At 38.4% G+C, this 21,826-nt stretch overlaps 1 protein-coding gene across 6 annotated transcripts in view; it reads left to right on the top strand.

Annotated features, from left to right (window-relative positions):
* Positions 1–20,690, top strand: part of BMS1 (BMS1 ribosome biogenesis factor) — a 92,798-nt gene extending 72,108 nt beyond the window's left edge. For all 6 annotated transcript variants that reach the window (XM_042907997.1, XM_042907996.1, XM_042908001.1 and 3 more), the window contains 10 exons: positions 10,030–10,103; positions 11,188–11,361; positions 13,897–14,085; positions 14,180–14,360; positions 14,570–14,628; positions 15,404–15,526; positions 16,457–16,604; positions 16,940–17,115; positions 19,176–19,337; positions 19,857–20,690. In XM_042907997.1, the coding sequence (XP_042763931.1) occupies positions 10,030–10,103; positions 11,188–11,361; positions 13,897–14,085; positions 14,180–14,360; positions 14,570–14,628; positions 15,404–15,526; positions 16,457–16,604; positions 16,940–17,115; positions 19,176–19,337; positions 19,857–20,087 (1,517 nt within the window). In that variant the 3' untranslated portion in view covers positions 20,088–20,690. The remainder of the gene's footprint in view (positions 1–10,029; positions 10,104–11,187; positions 11,362–13,896; positions 14,086–14,179; positions 14,361–14,569; positions 14,629–15,403; positions 15,527–16,456; positions 16,605–16,939; positions 17,116–19,175; positions 19,338–19,856) is intronic.
* Positions 20,691–21,826: the final 1,136 nt, after the last annotated feature.

Genomic DNA, 21,826 nt, shown 5'->3' with positions numbered 1-21,826 from the left:
GAGAGAGCGTGAACAGGAAAGGGACAGAGAGAAAGGGAGGAGAGGGAGAGTCCCAAGCAGACTCTGCGTGTGGTCAGTGCACAGAGCCAACGCAGGCCTCAAACTCACAAAACCATAAGACCGTGGCCTGAGCTGAAATCAAGAGTCAGAAGCTTAACTGACTGAGCCACCCAGGTGCCTATGTTTTCCAAAAGTTTTAAACTGTTCTTTTCCATGTATGATAGTGATCTATCTTGATTTCTTTATAAAGTGTGAGGTTTAGGTTAAAGGTTATGTTTTTTGCCTGAGGTGTATATTCCTCCAGCATTTTTTCTTTCATTTATTTGCTTTTGCACCTTTGTAAAAAAATTAGTTGAGCATCTTTGGGTTTATTTCTGGGTTCCATTGATTCATGTGCAGTCCTTCCACCCATACCACCCATATCTTGGTTATTACTGTGATTATGTAGTAAACATTAATAGTGGGTAGAATGATTCCTCTCACTTTATTCTTCTTTTTCAATATTGGTTTATCCTTGGGCCTGTGACTTTGTGTATAAATTTTATAATCTTGTCTGTGTCTACAGAAAACCTGCTGGGATTTTGATAGGAATTGCATTAAACCTATAGATTAACTGGGGAGAATCTTTACTATTTTGAGTATTCTAATCCAGGAGGATGGTATGTCTCTCCATTTATTTGTCTTTAATTTCCTTCATAAGTATTTTGTAATTTTCAGCATCCTGATAATGAATATATTTTGATAAGTTTATACTTTAGTATTTCATTTTGATTGATTTTTGTGTGTTTATCTTATTTTGCTGAACTCACTTATTAGTTGTGAGAGGATTTTTGTTGTTGTAGATTGCTTGGGATTTTCTACATAGACAATTGTGTTATCTACAAATAGGGACAGTATCATTTGTTTCTTTTCAACCTGTGTGCCATTTATTTTTATTTATTAATAATCATTTTGTTTGTTTATTTATTTATCATAGTAAGTGTACTCTTTAATCCCTCTCCCCCTAGTTACCTCACCTCTGGTAACTATCTGTTTGTTCTCTATCACTAAGAGTCTGTTTCTTGGTTTGTCTCTCTTTTTTCCTTTGCTTGTTTGTTTTGTTTCTTAAATTCCACATATGAGTGAAATCATATTTATCTTCCTCTGACTTACTTTGTTTAGTATTGTACTCTCTAGATCCATCTATGTTGTTGCAGATGGCAAGATTTCATTCTTTTGACGGCTGAATAATATTCCAGTGTGTGTGTGTGTGTGTGTGTGTGTGTGTGTGTGTGTGTATATATATATATACACACACACATATATCTTCTTTATCCATTTACCTGTCAGTGGACACTTGGGCTGCTTCTATAATTTGGCTATTGTAGATAACGCTGCAATAAACATGGGGTGCGTGTACCTTTTGAATTAGTGTTTCTATATTTTTTGGGTAAATACCAGCAGTGCAATTATAATTATATGTATATTAAATATATTTATATTTATTTTTAATTTTTTTATATGTAATGACTAGGATTAGTGCTAAGAGGAAATTCTGCCTTTTTCCCAATGGTTTTCACTGTTATGTATGATGTTAGTTTGTTTTTTCTCTAGATGCTCTTTATGTGTTCCATTTCTCTCTATTCCTGGTATACTGGGAGGTGGTTTTTCTTTTTTTTTTTTTTTTAATTATGAATGGGTAGTAAATTTTTTCAAATGCCTTTCAGTGTCAGTTGATATGATCATATGAATTTTATTCATATATGAATTTTTTTTCATGTATGAATTTTGATACAGTAAATTACATTGATTAATTTTTGAATTTTTTAAGATTATTTGCTTATTTTGAGAGGGAGAGAGAGAATCCCAAGCAGGCTGTACACTACCAGCACGGAGCCTGACTCAGGGCTCGAACTCACAAACCGGGATCATGACCAGAGCTAAAACCAAAAGTTGGACACTTAACTGACTGAGCCACCCAGGTGCCCCAGTTTTTGAATTTGAACCAGCTTTGCATACTGGAATAAATCCCACTTGGTCATGATATATAATCCTTTTTTTTTTTTTAAGGTTTGTTTATTTATATTTATTTTTGAGAGAGAGAGAGAAAGGCACAAGCAGGGGAAGGGCAGAGAAAGAGAGAGATGCAGAACTCGAATCAGGCTCCAGGCTCTGAGTCCACATCAAGCCCGACATGGGGCTCGAACCCACAAACCATGAGATCATGACGTGAACTGAAGTCAGACGCCTAACTAAGCCACCCAGGCACCCCAATATATAATTCTTTGTATATGTTTTTGAACTTTATTTGATAGTATTTTTTTTTTTTTAATTTTTTTTTTTTTTTCAACGTTTTTTTTTTTTTTTATTTATTTTTGGGACAGAGAGAGACAGAGCATGAACGGGGGAGGGGCAGAGAGAGAGGGAGACACAGAATCGGAAACAGGCTCCAGGCTCCGAGCCATCAGCCCAGAGCCTGACGCGGGGCTCGAACTCACGGACCGCGAGATCGTGACCTGGCTGAAGTCGGACGCTTAACCGACTGCGCCACCCAGGCGCCCCAGTATTTTTTTTTTTTTTTTTTTTTTTTTAACGTTTATTTATTTTTGGGACAGAGAGAGACAGAGCATGAACGGGGGAGGGGCAGAGAGAGAGGGTGACACAGAATTGGAAGCAGGCTCCAGGCTCTGAGCCATCAGCCCAGAGCCTGACGTGGGGCTCGAACTCACGGACCGCGAGATCGTGACCTGAGCCGAAGTCGGATGCTTAACCGACTGAGCCACCCAGGCGCCCCTATTTGATAGTATTTTGTGAAGGGATTTTGCATCTAAGTTTATGAAATACTGGTCTATAGTGTTGTTGGTTTTTTGTTTTGGGGGTTTTTTTTTTGTTTTGTTTTTTTGGTACCATCTTCATTTAGTTTGGGTATTGGAATAATACTGGCTTCATAAAATGAGTTGCAAAGTATTCCCAATTTTCTGTTTCCTGGGAGAGATTGTATAGAATTAGAATGTAATTTTTTAAATATTTGGTATAATCTCTAGTGAAAAGGTCAGGGCCTGGAGATTTCTTTCTTGGCAGTTATAATGACAAATTTTATTTCATTAATAGTTATAGGATACTTTAAATAATTTAGTTTATTCCATCTTGTCCAAATTTTGCTATCTGGTTTTCAAGGAATTTCGAAGGATTTGGGGAAGTGGAAGTTTCATTAAGTGCCTTCTCCAAGAAGCTAGCTTGGGTATTATGAGTGGGTAGTAATCCTGGTGTTCATCCGATAACCTTTCAATAGCTGCAGAATCTGTTGTGATAATCCCATTTTGTTCTGTTTTTTTTTTTGTTTATTTGTTTTAAGTTTGTTTATTTATTTTGAGAGAGCAAGAGAGCACGGGAGGGGCAGTGAGAGAGGGAGACAGAGAATCCCAAGCAGGCTCTGCATTGCCAGTGTGGAGCCCGACATGGGGCTTGAACTCACAAACTGTGAGATCATGACCTGAGCCGAAATTGCCAGTTGGATGTTTAGCTGACTGACTGAGCCACCCACATGCCCCCCATTTCATTCTTGATACTGGTGATTTGTGTCCTCCTTTTTCTTTGTTAGTAAGGTTTATTAATTTTGTTGATTTTTTTTTCAAATAATCAGCTTTTGGTTTCATATCTGTGTTCCAGTTTTTAATTTTGTTGGTTTCTGCTCATATCTTTATTATTTCTGTTCTTTGCTTGTGTTAGGTTATTTTGTACTTTTCAGTCTGCTTAGATTATTGGTGTAAGACCTTTTCTCATTTCTGCTGTGAGCATTTAGTGCTGTAAATTACTCTCTCAGCATTGCTTACTTGTTTTGCCCAAATTTTCTTATGTTGTATTTTCATTTTCATGAATTTCCTTTGAGACTTCTCTTCGACTCGTGCATTATTTAGTGTGTTATTTAACTACAAAATGTTTAGAAATTTTCTTGTCTTTCTGTTATTGATTTTCAATTTAATTACATTATATTATAAGAACATCCCCTTACGATTTCAAATCTTTTACATTTGTTTAGATTCACTTTATTACCCAGACTGTGCCCTGTGTTGGTAGATGTTCTGTGGGTACTTTAAAAATTGTTGGGTATAGTGTTCTATATATGTCAGATTCTGTTAGGTTGGTTGTATTAAGTTTTCTATATCTTTGGTGATTTTTTAAAAAAGGTTTATTTTTGAGAGAGAGAGGGGGAGAGAGAGTGAGTGTGGGAAGACCAGAGAGAGAGGAAGACAGGATCTGAAGTGGGCTCTGCACTGACAGCAGAGAGCCCGATGTGGGGCTCGAAGTCTCAGATCACAAGATCATGACCTGAGCCAAAGTCAGACACTTAACTGACTGAGCCACCCAGGTGCTCCATCTTTGGTGATTTTCTGACTAGTTTTATCAGTTGCTGAGAGGAGGATGTTGAAGTTTCCAAGTATAATTCTGGACTTACCTATCTCTTGCAGCTCTATCAATTTTTGCTTTTTATATTTGAGGTTCTGTTTGATGCACACACATTTAGGATTATTATGTCTTTCTGGTAGATTGATCCTTTTATTGCTATGTATTATGGTCACCTCCTATTTACCCCATTGGTGAGGGAGAGATTCCCGCTCTAGGGTTATGGAGAAGGCCAAACACACAGCACCTGACAGTGGACAGATGTGATTGACAACAGTTTATCAGTCACATATGCTCACAGTCTGAGGGAAGAGAACACTGCATGCCACACAGGGATTGAACAACCAGGGGGCTTTGGGAGGCAGGCTTTGCACCTAAATAGCATAGGATGACAATTGGTTCCCCTGAGATGATGTAATTAATGTGTTTGAATGAATTTGTGGGCTGGCAGAGAGGTGAAGTGAAATGTATTAGGTTGAGGAGTAGGTAGGGTGCAGGTGGTCCAACTGAAAAAGAACTAACAGAGTGGGGAGCCTTTCTTGTAGGGCAGGAACATGGCTGGCAGGTCTGCTCACAACTAAGTCTTTGAGACCCTGTGAGGCTCAAAGATGTCAAGGCAGCACATGAAATTTTAGGTCTTACAGTTCAGTTAAGTCCTTCTTTGGCCCTGATCCTCTTCTTTGCTCCGAAGTTTATTTTATGACATATTAATATAACCATTCTTGCTTTTTTTAAAAGATGAGTTGCATGGTATATCTTTCTTCATTATTTTCAGCTTACTTGGGTCGTTAAATCTGAAAGGAATTTCTTGTAAATAGCATATATAATAGTTTTATGTGTTTCTGTCGTCTCTGTATTTGTCTGTATTTTGATTGGTACATTATGCCATTTACATTTAAGGTACTTACTGATATGTAATTGCTTAAGTCTGATATTTTTTTTCTTGAGAGAGAGAGAGCATGCGAGTCTGGGAGAGGGGCAGAGGGAAAGAGAGAATTTCAAGCAGGCTCCACAGTGAGTGTGGAGCCTCTATATAGGGCTGGATCCCACAACCCTGGGATCATGGCCTGAGCCAAAATCAAGAGTCGGACGTTCAACTGACTATACCACCCAGGTGCCCTGATTTTGTTGTTTGTTTACTCTGGCTTTAGTTTTTCTATTTTTTTCTGTTTTTCTTCTGTTTTCATTTTCTTCCCTCTATCTTGATATGTTTTCAGTGTTTTTGAGAGTATCTTTTTGTATAGTTTTTGTAGTGGTTGCTCATTGTAATATAGTAGCCTACTAGTGCCAACATTTTACCATTTTGGGTAATATATGGAAACCTTTTTTCCATTTAGGTCCCTTTATCTTTCCTACATTTAAATATTATTGGCTTGAATATTAATGTTATAATTTTTTTCAATCATTGAATATGATTTTAAAAACTCATAAGAAGGCTAGTTTGTTGTATGTATCTTTATTTCTGTTGTTTTTTCTTTTTTTCCTGATGGTCCCAGATTTCTCCTTTTATAATTTCCTTACTGTTTAAGAACTTTCTTCAGCCATTTTTCAAGGGAGGTCTGCTAGTGACAAATTCCTATAGTTCTCCATCTGAGAATGTCTTTTCCCCCTTATTTCAGAAGGGGGGTTTCACTGGATGTAGAATTCATAGCAAAGCATTCTTTTCTTCAGCACATAAAAAATATTGTACCACTTCCTCTGGCCTTCATGATTTCAGAGGAGAAAAGCACTGTCACTTTGATGGTGTGCCTCTACAGGTAATCTGTCATTTCTTTCTAGCTGCTCTCGAGATTTTATCTTTGCTTTCAGTTTTCAGAAGTTTGGTATAGATGTCATTGGATTTACTCTGTTTGAAATTTTCTCAGCTTCTTGAATCTGTAAGTTTATGTCTTTTACCAAATTTGAGAAGCTTCAATCAGTATATCTTTCAACCCCAGTATCCTTGTGAGATCTCATAAGTGGTGGATCTTTTGTTTCTGTCCGACAGGTCCGTGAGGCTCTATTCATTTGTTTTTTGGTTATTTCCCTCTATGTTGTTCAGACTAGGTGAAGTCTGTTGATCTAGCCTCAGGTTCTCTGGTTCTGTCCTCTGTCATCTCCACTCTTACTATTGATCCCATCTAGCAAGCTTTTAAATTTCTTTCATTGCATTTTTCAGTTCTATAATTTTTTTGGTTCTTCAGTTTCTTTGCTGAGATTTTCAGTTTTTGGGTTGTTGCCATAAGATTTGTAGTTGCTTGATGAAGCATTTTTGTAATGGCTTCTGTAAGATTTTAGATAGTTTCAACATCTGATTCATTTTAGTGTTGGTGTCAGTCAGTTAGTTGTCTTTTCACATTATACTTATAATTTTCCCAGTTTTGGGTATGACAAAGTGATTTTCTATTGTGTCCTGCACATTTAGGTTATTACGTTAGGAGACACTTGGTTCTGTGTAATTTTTTTATTTTCGCAGGCAGTCATCCTGTTTGGGTTTAGTGTGCAGGTCCTGGTGTACTTTGTGGATGCTGGTTCTAATGACAATTCGATTTTAGAGCCTTTGTGGTGCTATTTTGATCTGCTTAGTTTATCTTATGCCATTGGCCTCTCTGCAGGTGCTGTTTGAGAGGACAGAGGAGCTTCCTCAGTCTGGGCCCCCTGGTTTGGCTAGGTAGGGGAAGGTTGTCTTGGCTTGTGGGGCAAGTTTGCTTGCTGTAGGAGGATCTTTGCTGGTCCTGCCTGGGCACACGTTGTTTTTAGATGAGGGAGGAGAGTCTCAGGCCTGGCAGAATGTCCCTTTGCCAATAGCCCTTGGCCACCTAGTATATCTTGGTGTGGAGGAAAGGAGATTCAAGCTCTTCAGGGAAGGTGAACACTTCTCATCACTTATTGTCAGTGGGGCTCTCAAAGCACTTCTTTGCCAGTGCTGCCTCGTTTGTCCAGTGTTGCTGAGATCCAAATTTGTCTGGGGTAGGAAATGAGTCTATCTGGTCTACCTTCGGTTGCTAGCTTGGAGGTTGGGAAACAGTGGCTCTCAGTTGCCTTTCTGTGGGTGTAGTGAGCTACTGGTCATTACGTCATTCCTCTGGTCCTGGGGACCCTCGCCAGCTCTCTGTTTCTTTCTACCTTTAGTTGGGAGGAACAGAAGAAAATGTCTATACTATCTTTTCCAGACCAGAAATCCTTGGTGGTGTTTTGTTTTGTTTGCATTTTAATTCCAATATGGTTAACATACAGTGTTATATTAGTTTCGGGTGTACAATGTAGTGATTCAACAATTCTGTATATTATTCAGTGCTCACCATGGTAAGTATGCACTTAATCTCCTTCACCCTTTTCACTTACCTCCCACTCACCTCCCCTCTGGTAACCATCTATTTGTTCTCTCTAGTTAAGAGTCTAGCTTTTGGTTTGTCTCTTTTTCCCCCTTTATTCATTTGTTTTGCTTCCTAAATTTCACACATGAGTGAAATCATATGGTATTTGCCTTTCTCTGACTTGTTTCACTTAGCATTGTGCTCTCTAGATTCATTCATGTTGTTACATATGGCAATATTTCATTCTTTTTGATGGCTGAATAATCTTCCGTTGTATATTTATACCACATCTTCTTTATATACATCTATTGATAGGCACTTGGGCTGCTTCCATAACTTGGCTGTTGTAAATAATGCTACAATAAACAAAGGGATGCATATTCCTTTTGAATTAGTATTTTCATATTCTTTGGGTAAATACCCAGTAGTATGGTTACTGGATCATATGGTAGTTCTATTTTAAATTTTTTGAGGAACCTCCATGTTGTCTTTCTAGCTTGCATTCCCACCAACAGTGTAAGAGGTTCCTTTTTTTACACATCCTCACCAACACTTGTTTCTTGTGTTGTTGACTTTAGCCATTCTGACAGGTGTAGGGTGATATTGTGGTTTTTGATTTGCATTTCCCTGATGATAAGTGATATTGAGCATCATTTCATGTGTCTTTTGGCCATCTGTTTGTCTTCTTTGTAGAAATGTCTATTCATATCTTCTGCCCACGTTTAATTGGATTATTTGTTTTCTTGGGTGTTGAGTTGTATAAGTTCTTTATATATTTTGGATACTAACCCTTTATTGGCTATGTCATTTGCAAATATCTTCTCCCATTCCATAAGTGGTCTTTTTCTTGATGGTGGTTTTTATTATAACTGGTGAAGGGAGAATTGACAGCTTCCTGATATTGAGTCATCTTTTTCAAATATATGGTAATCTATATTTGTTTAGTAGATAACATTAATAATACCTACTTAATTAGGTCATGTTGAAGAATGTAGTTAAGACATATAAAAACACTTAGAGTAGTGCCTGGTATATACAGCACTTGAAAGTGTTAGCTAATGTTATTCCATGTGTTCCTTGGTAGCATATTAATGCTTTTTTAAATTTTTAAAATAAAGTTCCAGCACATTTCTCTTTAGGCTAATTACTAAGTATTTTATCCTTTTTTTGTTTTTATGACAAATGGAATCTTCTCATCTATTGTATCTTCCTTGGCTCTGTGGTTCTTTGGCTCTTTTTTATATGAAAAAAAATTTTTTTTTTTTTAAATTTTTTTTTAACGTTTATTTATTTTTGAGACAGAGACAAAGCATGAACGGGGGAGGGTCAGAGAGAGAGAGGAAGACACAGAATCTGAAACAGGCTCCAGGCTCTGAGCCGTCAGCACAGAGCCCGACGCGGGGCTCGAACTCACGGACCGCGAGATCATGACCTGGGCCGAAGTCGGCCGCTTAACCAACTGAGCCACCCAGGCGCCCCTATATGAAAATGTTTTATCTAAATACTGCTTCCTGAAGGAGTTTCAGTATCTTTTTCTTTTAAGGATAGGACCCAGAGCTAAACTTAGAGTTCCGAAAACAAAAGGATGAATGAATTAATGAGCTTTTCATGTGGTTTGGCACTGTTTTAGCTACCAGTCTTACTCTAAAGGCTGTATTTTATGTAATCTGAGACTTTTCCTAGATATGTCACTCATTGTGCTGTGTTGATCTTACTTTCAGACTCTTTTTCCCATGTGGGATTTATTAATCAAGCCATGTTTTTTTCATGTCACTTTTGGGTTACTGTTGGTCTTGGGGACTCACCTGCAGGGTAATCCACGCATCTCTGTGTGCGTCTCTGCTACAGTGTTTATCACGTGTGTTAGAAAGATCGCTCTTGGTTGAAGTAAAGGAAGGAAATGCGGGTGTCCATTTGCTTCATCTAAACAGGTGATGAAAGTGGTGCCTGGGTGGCTCAGTCGGTTAAGTGTCCGACTTCAGCTCAGTTCATGATCTCACAGTTCGTGAGTTTGAGCCCCGCATCAGGCTCTGTGCTGACAGCTTGCAGCCTGGAGCCTGCTTCAGATTCTGTGTCTCTGTCTCTCTCTGGCCCTTCCCTACTCAAGCTCTGTCTCTCTGTCTCTCTGTCAAAAATAAACATTAAAAAAAAAATTTAAACAGGTAATGAAATACTGATAATTTAACAAGAAAAAGAAGGCTATGTATGTATAGGATTCTCCTGGGGTGTGTAGCAATAAGAAGGCTAAAAATGAGGTTTGGGCTTCAGAATGCACAGTGCATGTGGTAATGCTAGAGTGTCACATGCTGGCCCTATTCACAGAGGATTTATTTGGATGTTCTTTTCCCAGAAGAGCTCTATGGTGACTTTGAAGACCTGGAAACAGGGGATGTACACAAGGGAAAACCAGGCCCAGATACTCAGGTATGACTTTGCCGTGGCTGGCTGTGAATTATGGTCCTTGATCTGTGGTCATTATGTTTTGAGAGAGGCCCATATTAAGAAATGCACATCTTGGGGCGCCTGGGTGGCTCAGTCGGTTAAGTGTCCGACTTCAGCTCAGGTCACGATCTCGTGGTCCGTGAGTTCGAGCCCCGCATCGGGCTCTGGGCTGATGGCTCAGAGCCTGGAGCCTGCTTCCGATTCTGGGTCTCCCTCTCTCTCTGCCCCTCCCCCGTTCATGCTCTGTCTCTCTCTGTCTCAAAAATAAATAAACGTTAAAAAAAAATTATCATTAAAAAGAAATGCACATCTTACTATCTGTGTAGATTACAGAGTGGATGGATTCCTTCCTAAAAATATGGAGGTTGTGAATAGATCAAAGTTGTTAGTTATTCTTGATCTTTTGGGTGACACCTACTGCCTCTTGTTATTATAATTCTTCAGTCATAGAAGTTTATCTCCCAAGTCACTGTCTCTCTCTCTACCGTTCCTTTTGCCATCATTCTCTTCTTCTTAAATTTAAGTACCATTTAAAATAATTAAATCCCTATTCTCCCCAATATTTCTTTAGAACAATTTCTGGGGAGCATCTGGGTGGGAATACTTGTTATTTTTATTTATATTTGGCATTCCAGCCAGATTAAGGAGTGACAGTTTATTGTGCTGCAGATGCCTAAATGCCTCTTGTAGCAGTACATGTTTTTTAGAGCCAAAGTCTGTGTTTTGTTTTGTTTTGTTTTCATGATGATCACAACCAAGATTTTTGCAGCTCGGATAGAACTTTAAAAATCTGGGGCGCCTGAAGGGCTCAGTTGGTTAAACATCTGACTCTTGATTTCAGCCAAGGTCATGATCTCATGGTTCGTGCTGGCTATGTGCTGACTGTGGAGCCTGCTTGGGACCCACTCTCTCCCTCTGTCTCTGCCTCTCCTGCTTGTTCTCTCTCTCTCTCTCTCTCTCTCAAAAGAAATAAACATAAAAAAAAAGAACTTTAAAAATCTGCTTTAATGTTTAAAGAAAAGATCTCCACAAACTTTTACAACTGTTTCTCTTATGGAAATTTAAGACTGAAGATGTAGAAGAAGTTAAGGAAGAAATTGACCCCAATGCAGAGGAAAGTGCCAAGAAAAAGCATTTGGATAAAAAGAGAAAATTGAAGGAGATGTTTGATGCAGAATATGATGAAGGAGAAAGCACATATTTTGATGATCTTAAAGGAGAAATGCATAAACAAGCACAGGTAAGAAAACTTGGTTCTTATCAGCTTCATTTCAAGGCTATAGTACAGTATTGTGAATATGTAATTTTGTTTAGGTCTCTACTCCCTGACCTGCTTCTGTGCCTCCTGTTTGGACTCTTAGGTCAAGCTGCAGATGAGTGTTTATTCATGTGATCATCTGATAGTTTCTTCAGTCAGAAATGGACCAGAAAGATACCAGTGTCTATTTTGTACCAAGCATTGAGGTAGCAAAAATGGTTAAGATAGGCTGCAACTGTTGAGGATCTCACAGTGTAGTGATTTATTTATTTAAATACAAGCATTGCTGTAGCATTCTGATTACTGGTCCCTGGAACCATAATTAAATAATTTGAATGGGCAGGTGATTCTTGCAAATACCAGTCTTATGCATGTACCAATGCTCTCCAGGGAAGCTTTTCTAAATACTCACCTTGGGCAGAGTTCACAGGATATTTCAAGTGTCAGGTCAGATATGGAGATAAAGGGAGCATGTAGAATGCTGAAAAGGAGGTAATCTGGCCCTCCTACCTGCTATGCTAAACAGACTGAGCTGATGAACTCACTCTGAAGGACACGCAAAGATGTGTGTGCAGGTGATGGTGAGTGTTTGAATTGCGCTTTGACAAGGGTGGGGGGTACCAAGAATGCCTTTAAGCTAGAATATACCCTAATACATCTTATACAGGTTAAATAATGTGATTTGTAAAAATGTGGTCAGCAGGCTTTGCCCAACCTAGGCCTTCATCTATTCAAGTACCTCCTGGTTAGCCATTAATGTGTAGGTTCCAAGTCTGTACTGACCTTTGATAGAAGTAACTAAGACATGTAAAGCTAGTTCTGAAGTCTTTGCTTCAATTCATTTATTACGTAAAATCACCTAGAATCTTGTAGGCCATTGTAAAGGACTTTGAATTTTTTATGCTGAGTGAAATGGGGATCAATGGGGGTTTTGAACAGAGGAGAGATATGTGTGACCTGCTTACCTTTGAAAGCATTGCTGTGGCAAGAGTTCAGTAAGATTAAGGTGACTCACACTGTGGGGTGGGGCGGTGTGTGGCATGGAGGAAAAAGAGAGTCAAATTCTGGGTATACTTTTGAAAGGTGGATTAAAGGTAGATTGAGTGCGGGGTGTGTGAGAGGAAACAAGGATGACTTACTGGAAGTCGAGTTGTCAGTAAGATAGGAAAGCCTCTAGTTGGTGCAGGTTTGTCCAGGAAGGTGAAGTTTAGAGCTGTTTGGTTTGAGATCTGTCCCAGACAAGTGGAGCATCAAGTAGTCGGTGAGGAGCTCTGGAAAGAGGTTGGGGCCAGGGACTCAGATGTACAGCCCTCAGCATCTAGATGCTACTTAAAGCCATAAAATGGATGGGATGACCTGAGGAGTGAGCATGGAGACAGGAGAGAGGACGGGGACTGACAGTGGCTGCTCCATTGTAAGAGGCCAGCTGGAGAGGAGGAAGCAGCAGTGGGATTGAGCAGCGCTCAGGAGATAGAAGACATCTAAGAGAACATGAGGTATGCTGGAAACCACTGTGGAAAGAGGGATACATTATCTTAAATCCTGCTGATGTGTTAACTGTGATGAAGACAGGATTGACAACTGGGTTGGGAATGTGGAGGCCTTACATGATTTTGGTAAGCATTGTTATGGAGTGTGGATTAAAGACCAGTTTGGGGAGGATTCAAAAGAATGGGAGCAGAGGCTGGAGGCCATGACTATAGAAAAATTCTGGGCCATTTTACTTCAGAGAGAAGCAGAGAAATGGGGCAATAGTTGGAGAAAGAGTCAAAAGAAGGTGTTAAGACCGGAGAAATAACAGGCAAGACCTGTTAGAATAAAAGTGAATGATAGCTAGTATTGCAAGTGAAGTTTGGCATTGAATAGAGGCACGGATAAATAAGCTATAATGGCTGCCCAGTAGAACTTTCTGTGATAATGGAAATGTATATCTGTGCTGTCTTGCATTGTAGCCACGAGCCACGTGTTGATACTGATCACTTGCAACGTGACTATTGTGACCGGGGGACTGAATTTAAAATTTTTAATTTTAATTAATTGCAGTAATATAATAAGTTATAGATATAATGGTAACAAGCTATAATAAAAGGCTGAATGGGGGCGTAAACCCTGGTAGAGGAGTTGACTATGGAAGTTCTTTTAGACTACTTAGATCCTGAGTGAATTAAGAAACAGCAGCTGAGAGTGAGAATGAGGGAGGAGATACTGGATATTCAAAGAAAGAAAAAGTGTGAAACAGTTGTTTGCAGAGTAAGAAAAGAAAGAAGTTAAGAGTGTTCGCTGACCAGCATGAAGGGCTGCTTTCAGAGTTGTTTGCGTTTGCTGTGCTTGGAGTAGCAAGGAAGAAAACAAACCGTAAAGATAAGAGTGCATGTTATTTTTAATAAGGATAAAGCGTAAATGATTCTGTCCATGTTCCTCTATTGAGAAATTGCTTGTCTTAAAAATGTTAACCTTACATTTATTAAGATAACAGCTATGTGTTTTTTTTATTGTTTTTCCCCCCCTTATATATAGCTTAATCGAGCAGAATTTGAAGATCAAGATGATGAAGCTAGAGTTCAATATGAGGGTTTTCGACCTGGGATGTATGTTCGAATTGAGATAGAAAATGTCCCCTGTGAATTTGTGCTTAACTTCGACCCCCATTACCCAATGATTTTGGGTGGTTTGGGCAATAGCGAAGGCAATGTCGGATATGTACAGGTAGGTACCCTTTGCTGCATGCTTGACAATTGGGGTTCTTTGGATGTACTTCCACCAATAATCTTATTGAAATTGAAATCTCTTCTCCCCTCAGATGCGTCTGAAGAAACATCGTTGGTATAAGAAAATCCTCAAGTCCCGAGATCCAATCATTTTCTCTGTGGGGTGGAGGAGGTTTCAGACCATTCCACTCTATTACATCGAAGACCACAATGGGAGACAGAGGCTTCTAAAGTACACTCCACAGCACATGCATTGTGGAGCAACTTTTTGGGGTAATACGCTACTAGAATAACTTGCTTGTAGATTGATTTAAACCGTTTACTTGTTATCATTATAGTTTTGCTTTTCTCCATTAAATCTCAATTCATAAGATTTTTCTTTCTCTTGTTTTTGGATTGGAGTACATATTTAAAATAGAATCCAAAATTTGTGATTCACTGTATTTCTTTTTTTTTTTTTTTTTTTTTTTATTTTCTTTAAGGTCCTATTACTCCACAGGGAACTGGGTTCTTGGCAGTACAGTCTGTTAGTGGCATAATGGTAAATATCTTGAATGTTTTATTTTCCAGATTATGTTTGAGGAATATATCTTAAATATGGAATATGTACATGAAACTTTAAGTTGCAAGTGACATGTTTTTAGTATTTATAGTAAGCTTCTCTTTGCTTTTAGTTTTCCTGTGTCTTTTTAAGTAAGGTGTGGGAATGGAGAAGGGAGAGGTAGAAGAATTATTATGGTACTGATAACATTTTATATTTGTATGCGTTTTTTGGACTTATTTTTCTAAAAATATTTAAGTGGTGCTCACCATGTACTAAGCATTGTACTCGGCTCTAGGGATATACCAGATACCAGGTAGACATAAGACTACCCCTTGGTACTGCTTGTTTAGCAGAGTATGTTCACACAGTCTTCGTTTGATCAATCAGAGCAGGTTTTATCGGCCCAGTTTGACATAAAAATTGAACAATGAGCAGATGGAATCTGCCCTGGGGGTCTAAAATTTAATTTCTTAAACATTGTAACCAGATTTTCATATTGCTTTCCATTCTGAATCAGTCATTGTTGTGAAATTACGTGATTATGAAATCACCCTCTGGAGAATATTCAAGACATCATCATTAGTTTGGCTTATTACATGTATTAGAGTTTCACATTGTTTTTTCTAAAATAATTGCTTTGCATGTTCACATATTCTTTCTTGTTCTTAGTTGATTGTAAGTGAAATGCACTATGGTAATTTATTGCATCATAGAATTGTAGTTTTTCTCCTTGATGTTACTCCTGTATTCAAATTTTGGGGGTTCTTCCCAGCCTGATTTCCGGATAGCTGCCACAGGAGTTGTCCTTGATCTGGATAAATCCATAAAAATTGTGAAGAAATTAAAGCTAACTGGTTTTCCATATAAAATTTTCAAGAATACATCATTCATTAAGGTCCGTATATCTGTATATTCATGTTTATGAATGTATATTTTGTGAAAGAAGGAATGAAATACTTCTAAAATACAGTCTGATGCATTCAAAAGAGTATTGAAATCTTTTATAAACTTGGTCTTTGATATTGGTTTACTTCTTTATATTGGTTTCTGTGTTACTTAAGTATGCTCAGAAAAGTTTAAGATCAAGTTAACAGAGATATTTACTAATTGAGGCTATTCCTTATTCCATGTGAGACTGTGACAGAGCTAATAGTGAAAATATATAATCTCATTCACTGGGTTTTGTTTCCTGTCCTTTTGTTTTGTGTTAAGAAAAGGGGAAAATCATAGTTTTGTTAAATAGCTCGGTAGAAAAATAGACCAAGTATTTTGTAAAATACTTGTTGGCCAGGGGTACAGAGAAATGGACGCTCTGTTCTGCAGTGTAATGTGGGAAGGTGGTTTGAGTGGCATTTATTGAAAATTTTATTAGTAGGGTGTTTCCATTAAAAATACAGTGTGAAGATCATAAAATATTCTTTATATAAAGTAATAATATCACCAGCATTTATCCACACTCATTATTTCCTGAGCACGTGCACCTAAGTCATAGGATATGAGCTGCAGTCCAGCCCTGTGAGATGACAGCAGAGGCTATCTAGGGCTGTTCAGTCTAGTACATATCTTTTTGATCTTTTCTTCTACAGAGATATCAGTGATGAGCATGCTAATGAACCTACAGTAGAATCTTAATATTATTTTGGGGAAAATGAAATAGAGTTGTATTCCTTTTGACGTAGTAGTTCACTCGTAGTGGGGAAAATACATTTTGATTATTTTATCACCATTAAATGAGTTGTTTTTTTAACCAAGGATTTATTTATAAACTAGGAAGTAACGTATCTGATTTTGTGTTATGTGGGCTGTTTTTTTCTTATACCTGTAGGGAATGTTTAACTCTGCTTTGGAAGTGGCCAAATTTGAAGGTGCTGTGATTCGAACTGTCAGTGGCATAAGGGGACAGATCAAGAAAGCACTTCGGGCTCCAGAAGGAGCTTTCCGGGCCAGCTTTGAGGATAAGTTGTTGATGAGTGGTAAATATAATCGTGGTGTAATCATAACAGCATGTTACCGTTCACTGTTGATTTCTAGCCAGTGTGGATTCAAGGCTGTAGTTTAGGTTTTAGGAAATTGGAATCAGCTCCAGCTCTCCCCAGTTGGAGCATCTTAGGCTAAGTCATGCTGTGTGTGGAGCCATGTGATTCAGACCCAGTAAGAGTTTTGTGATATTTAAAATTTTACTTGGTGAAGTCTCTCTTCAAATACCATGCAACTAACTAGAGAAGTTTGGAGTGAATGTTCATTTGTTTGACAGGATCGTTACGAATTTTCTTTTGAAAATGTTAAAGTAAATTACCTCTCTTTCCAGATATTGTCTTCATGAGGACTTGGTATCCCGTCTCCATTCCAGCCTTCTATAACCCAGTGACTTCTTTGTTAAAACCAGTTGGTGAGAAAGACACATGGTCAGGAATGCGGACCACCGGTCAACTCCGGCTTGCCCATGGTGTCCGACTAAAGCCCAACAAGGATTCTTTGTATAAGGTATGGTCACACATGTGCTCTGTAGATGGGGGTCATCCAGATGCTTTGTACATAATGTTTTTGAATGTTTTGAATTTTCAAGTAGGAAATCTAATGTTAAATTTGAATGAACATGTTGTATATTCATAGAGTATTTTGGCAAGAATGCAGGAAAGTGGTAATAGTTTTCGTGGGTTGGAAAGGAGACAGACTTTTCACTGTATACTCTTTTGAACTGTTTTTTTCCTGCCGTATACATGTATTACTTTTAAGAACACTAATGTGCTAATTGTTATTGAAGCAATGTGGGTGGGGTTTTTTTTGAAAGTTTTAATAAACTTTGTAGTGAAGTGTTAACATGCATACAGAAAACTACACAGATCATAAGCATACAGCTCATGAATTTTAACACACCCAAAATTGCTGTCACCTGGATCAAGCAATAGAATTACCAGCACAACAAAAGCCTCCCTTATGACTGCTAGTCAATACCCCATCTCCACCTCAAAGATAGCCACTATCTTGACTCCTGACAGGTAAATTATTTCTGCCTATTTTTTGAGTTTTATAAAATACAGCATAAACTATTTTGCCTGTTTTCTTTCATTCGGTTTTATGAGACTCATTCGTGTTCTTTGTATAGCAGGCATTCATTTGTTACTGTCAAGTAGAATTGTATTATGTGACAGTGTCAGTTTTATCCATTGTTGGACATTATTTCCAGTTTTTAGCCATTATAAATGCTACCCTGAATACTTACGTGTGACTTGTTTGATATACATATGCACACATTTCTTTTACATAGACCCCCCCCCAGGTTAGGATTGCCAGGTATAGGGTATGCATGTGTTCAGCTTCACTGGATGATGCTTGTAGTATTCTGGAGCCATACCAGGTTAGATTCCCACCACCAATAGTTGCCAGTAGTTGGCGTCATCACTATTTTTTTTTTATTTTAAGTTCTCAGTGCCTGTCAAAATCCCATTTCATTTGGATTTTGGTCTTGGAGAACTTTTATTATTTTCTTCACACGTTAATGCATTTGAAAAGATTTATTTTAATGCTGGGTATTTAATTGTTTTGTAATAAGAGGGTAGTTCAGGATATCAGTCTGCCATTCTGCCAGAAACAGAAGTTTCCCAGTCATTACTTTTTTAATGAAATAGTTAATAATACAGTTTTGAATTATGTTATGCGAATTTCTGTTAAAATGTATTACAGGATGTGGTACCTGTTGTCTAGCTTATGATGCTTAGTCTTTTTTTCAGAATGTGACTTCTCCAAGTTCCTTCATTCCAAGCATTTTAGGTTCCTAAATAGAGGAATATTGAATATTATCATGGATGATGTCTTTCATAGTAAATTTAAAGACGTGGCAGAAATATTCTCTATATAGTTGATGTTGGCCTTGGTAAAGACCTAGGGCAAGACTTTCAACTTATTAGTATTTTTGAGGCAGCTAAGAATTTTGATCATCTCAATTTAAGCAGTGAAATTAGACTCCTGTAAAAATTGAATGCAGAGGGTGTTTGGCCTTTATCTGTCATTTTAATCTCCTTTTTCTCAGCTGGCTTTCCATTAGAAACAGAATAAAGTTAAACTTTTTAATGGCAGTTGGGGATGGGGACACTTCAGCTGCTGCTGATTGGAGGAAGAACTATGACCTTAAATTCACAGAGGTTGACTGTGAAGATGAACAGCTAGATTATTCTTCTTCAGATACAAGAAACTACCTCAGTGCCCCCAAAATAAGGTGTGGGTTTTCCATTAAAAGAAACTTTGGATCTGTTGATCTGCTCTGTTGAGATCCCCATAGTTCATACCATAGACATGGACACAGTTGTTTTTTTGGAAGAACTATAAATATATTCTATGTATTTCTCTGTTTTGCAACAGAGAAGTATACATCCATTGAGGCAATCCATATTTGATAGACAATTGAATCCTCATTTCTGATGATCAGCAGACTCTGGTGTTACTGATCATATGGAAAAGTCAATTCACTGAGAAGATTTTAGGCAAGTTTTAAATGCATATAGAGCATCATTCAAATACATCACTGTCTTTATTTTTCTTTTCAGCCAATCATGAGGCAAAAGAAACATTTTAATTCACTGCACATTCCAAAAGCCTTGCAGAAGGCCCTGCCATTTAAGAACAAGCCCAAGACCCAAGCAAAGGCAGGCAAGATACCGAAGGACAGGCGGAGACCAGCCGTCATACGGGAACCTCATGAAAGGAAGGTACTGTCGATAATGGCTTCCTGCATCTTGCATTTAGATGTGAAAATAGCACTTTCAAGTAGCACATGTGCTTCTACTGCATTCTCATTTTTCATTGGGAAAGTGTAAGGGCCAGACTTATTCAAGGCACTAGCACCAAAATTTAGAGGAGAGGCCAGAGTCCATTTCCCTTTTGTTTAGTCGTGCTGTGTCTTACACATTTTAATGGGGAGTAATGGAAGCATCCAGCTGACAAGTCACTGTATCGTAGTTGTCCATAGTATCCAGAGTGATTAACAAAGGTGGTTTTGTGGTGAAAGCCGTTATTTAAGTATTTTGCTCTAGATACGCTCCTATTTCTGCTTCCATGCAAATTATGATGTCCTAGTTCAGGGTAAATTTTTCCTAGGTTAATGTTCATTTGGATCATGGATTGCTTCTAGTTTTGATACATCAACTGAGGTGTTTAGGCCCCTGGAAACTTAGAAGGAAAGCATGCTGTAAGAGTATTCTGATGCTCATGCGTTTTGTCCTTGTCAGATCCTTGCACTGCTGGATGCTCTAAGTACGGTGCACAGTCAGAAGATGAAGAAGGCCAAGGAACAACGGCATTTGCACAATAAAGAACACTTCAAGGTGAAGCAGAAGGAGGAAGAAGAGAAACTGAAGCGACAGAAGGACCTCAGGAAGAAGCTCTTCCGAATTCAGGGTCAAAAAGAAAGGAGAAATCAGAAGTCCAGCCTGAAGGGGTCTGGGGAGCCATCAAAATGAGCTTTAAACAGATAGTCTTTGCATCTGCAGAGGTGGATGGTTTCAAATACTACAGTACCTGTAAATGACAGCAGGGCACTGGAGCCCAAGGAAGACCCCTTTGTTGGATATGTTGCCCAGACTGTGCCTTTGAGAAGAGAAATGGAGACTCAGCTGATAGGACGCCCATTCATTCTCAGAGCCTAGGTTGTGTCAAGATTTAAAGCAATATTATTTATGGTTTTGTAGATTCCTTCACATTCCTCTTACCTTAGTTTTCATTTTTTGTGCTACAAAAATATTACTAAAATACTTAATTTTGGCTTAATAGTTTTCATCAGGGATGAATGCTTGATGATTGTGGATAAATTGCTGATTCTGCCATCCTCATGATGTGTCCTCCAAAGGGGAAAAATATTAACTTGAAAACTCAGCTTTCAAATGTTAGAAAGGAGTGTATGGTTCAGTGCACAGCTATTTCCCAGAGGCCATGTGATGGGTAATAGCACAACAGGCTGACCTGACTGCACATAGAAGAATCCAGCTGCTTCTATTAATTTATGTCACCATATATGGGGCTAGTTTTTATCTGTTAAAACAAATTAATAAAATATTTTAAAATTTTCTCAGCTTTCATTTCTTACATGGTAAAAATTGATAGATACAACCCACTTGAAGAAAAACTCTTTGAAGTCCTTCAGTCATTTTTAAGAGTGTAATAAGGATCTGGAGATCCAAGCCCTAAACTACTCCCTTCTGAGGTGACCACCTGTGCTGCTCACTATGGTGTATCCAGAACTGAATGCTGTTGGTGCCAGTACAATAAGTGCAGTGATGAATTAATTAAATTCCTGCTCTATCACTAAATGTGCTTCGATTTTTCCATAACTGCCAATACGCTGTGGCCTGGCAGCAAAGCATATAGGGGGACAGAAGGGGGGCTGCCGCCGAGCTTTCTGCCTCCTCCCTTTGCCTTGTGGAGCACACTTTACCTGCCCGAGACCCAAGGTGGCTTGCCAGTCTCAGGTGGGAGCACTTGAATGTGATAATGTGCCTTACAAACTAATTTCTGGCAAAGGTAACCGTGTAATGATATCCTGGTAGGGAACTTGTTACCTAGGTGGAGCTATTTTACCATCATCTTAAATTTCTTTTCCTTTCGGTGGGCGTCTGACGGAAGAGAGAACTGAAGACTGGCCTGGTACACAAGGCTGGCTCAAATCAAGGATACCCATCCCAGCCCACGAGACCTTCTGCCCTCCACTGAGGGTAGGCAGTGAGAACCCCAGCCTGGAGGGCCATCCATGCCTGCTCTGGATGATGCCCTCTGAATCTGATAGAAATATGATGCTACCACATTGACTAATGCAAGGGAAAAGGAAACAGGTGAAACGAACTTTAGTATTCTTATTTTTAAGCCATTATATCTAACATGTTATCATTATAACATACAGCCTGTGTTTTTATATAATGAGATATTTGACATTTCTATTTTTTGTGGAGTCTTTGAAATTTCGTATGCACTTTACTTTTACAGTGCCTCTCAATTCAGATGCTAAATTTTGTGGAAATACTTGACCTGTATTTAGATTTCATTAAGTTTATAGTTTAAAAAACAAGATTCATACCCCCTCGTTGTTTTAAATATGACTGAACTTGGTACTGGTTTTTAAGTTGAAATTAATTAAAATTAAAATGTCCAGTTCTCAGCAGCAGTCATGCATTTCAGTTGCTTGATGGACTGCATGGCCAATGGCTAC

This window comes from Panthera leo, chromosome D2 (assembly GCF_018350215.1).
Source record: "Panthera leo isolate Ple1 chromosome D2, P.leo_Ple1_pat1.1, whole genome shotgun sequence".
Taxonomy (NCBI): domain Eukaryota; kingdom Metazoa; phylum Chordata; class Mammalia; order Carnivora; family Felidae; genus Panthera; species Panthera leo.
The sequence above is the reverse complement of the archived record's forward strand: the minus strand, read 5'-3'. Positions and strand labels throughout refer to the sequence as shown.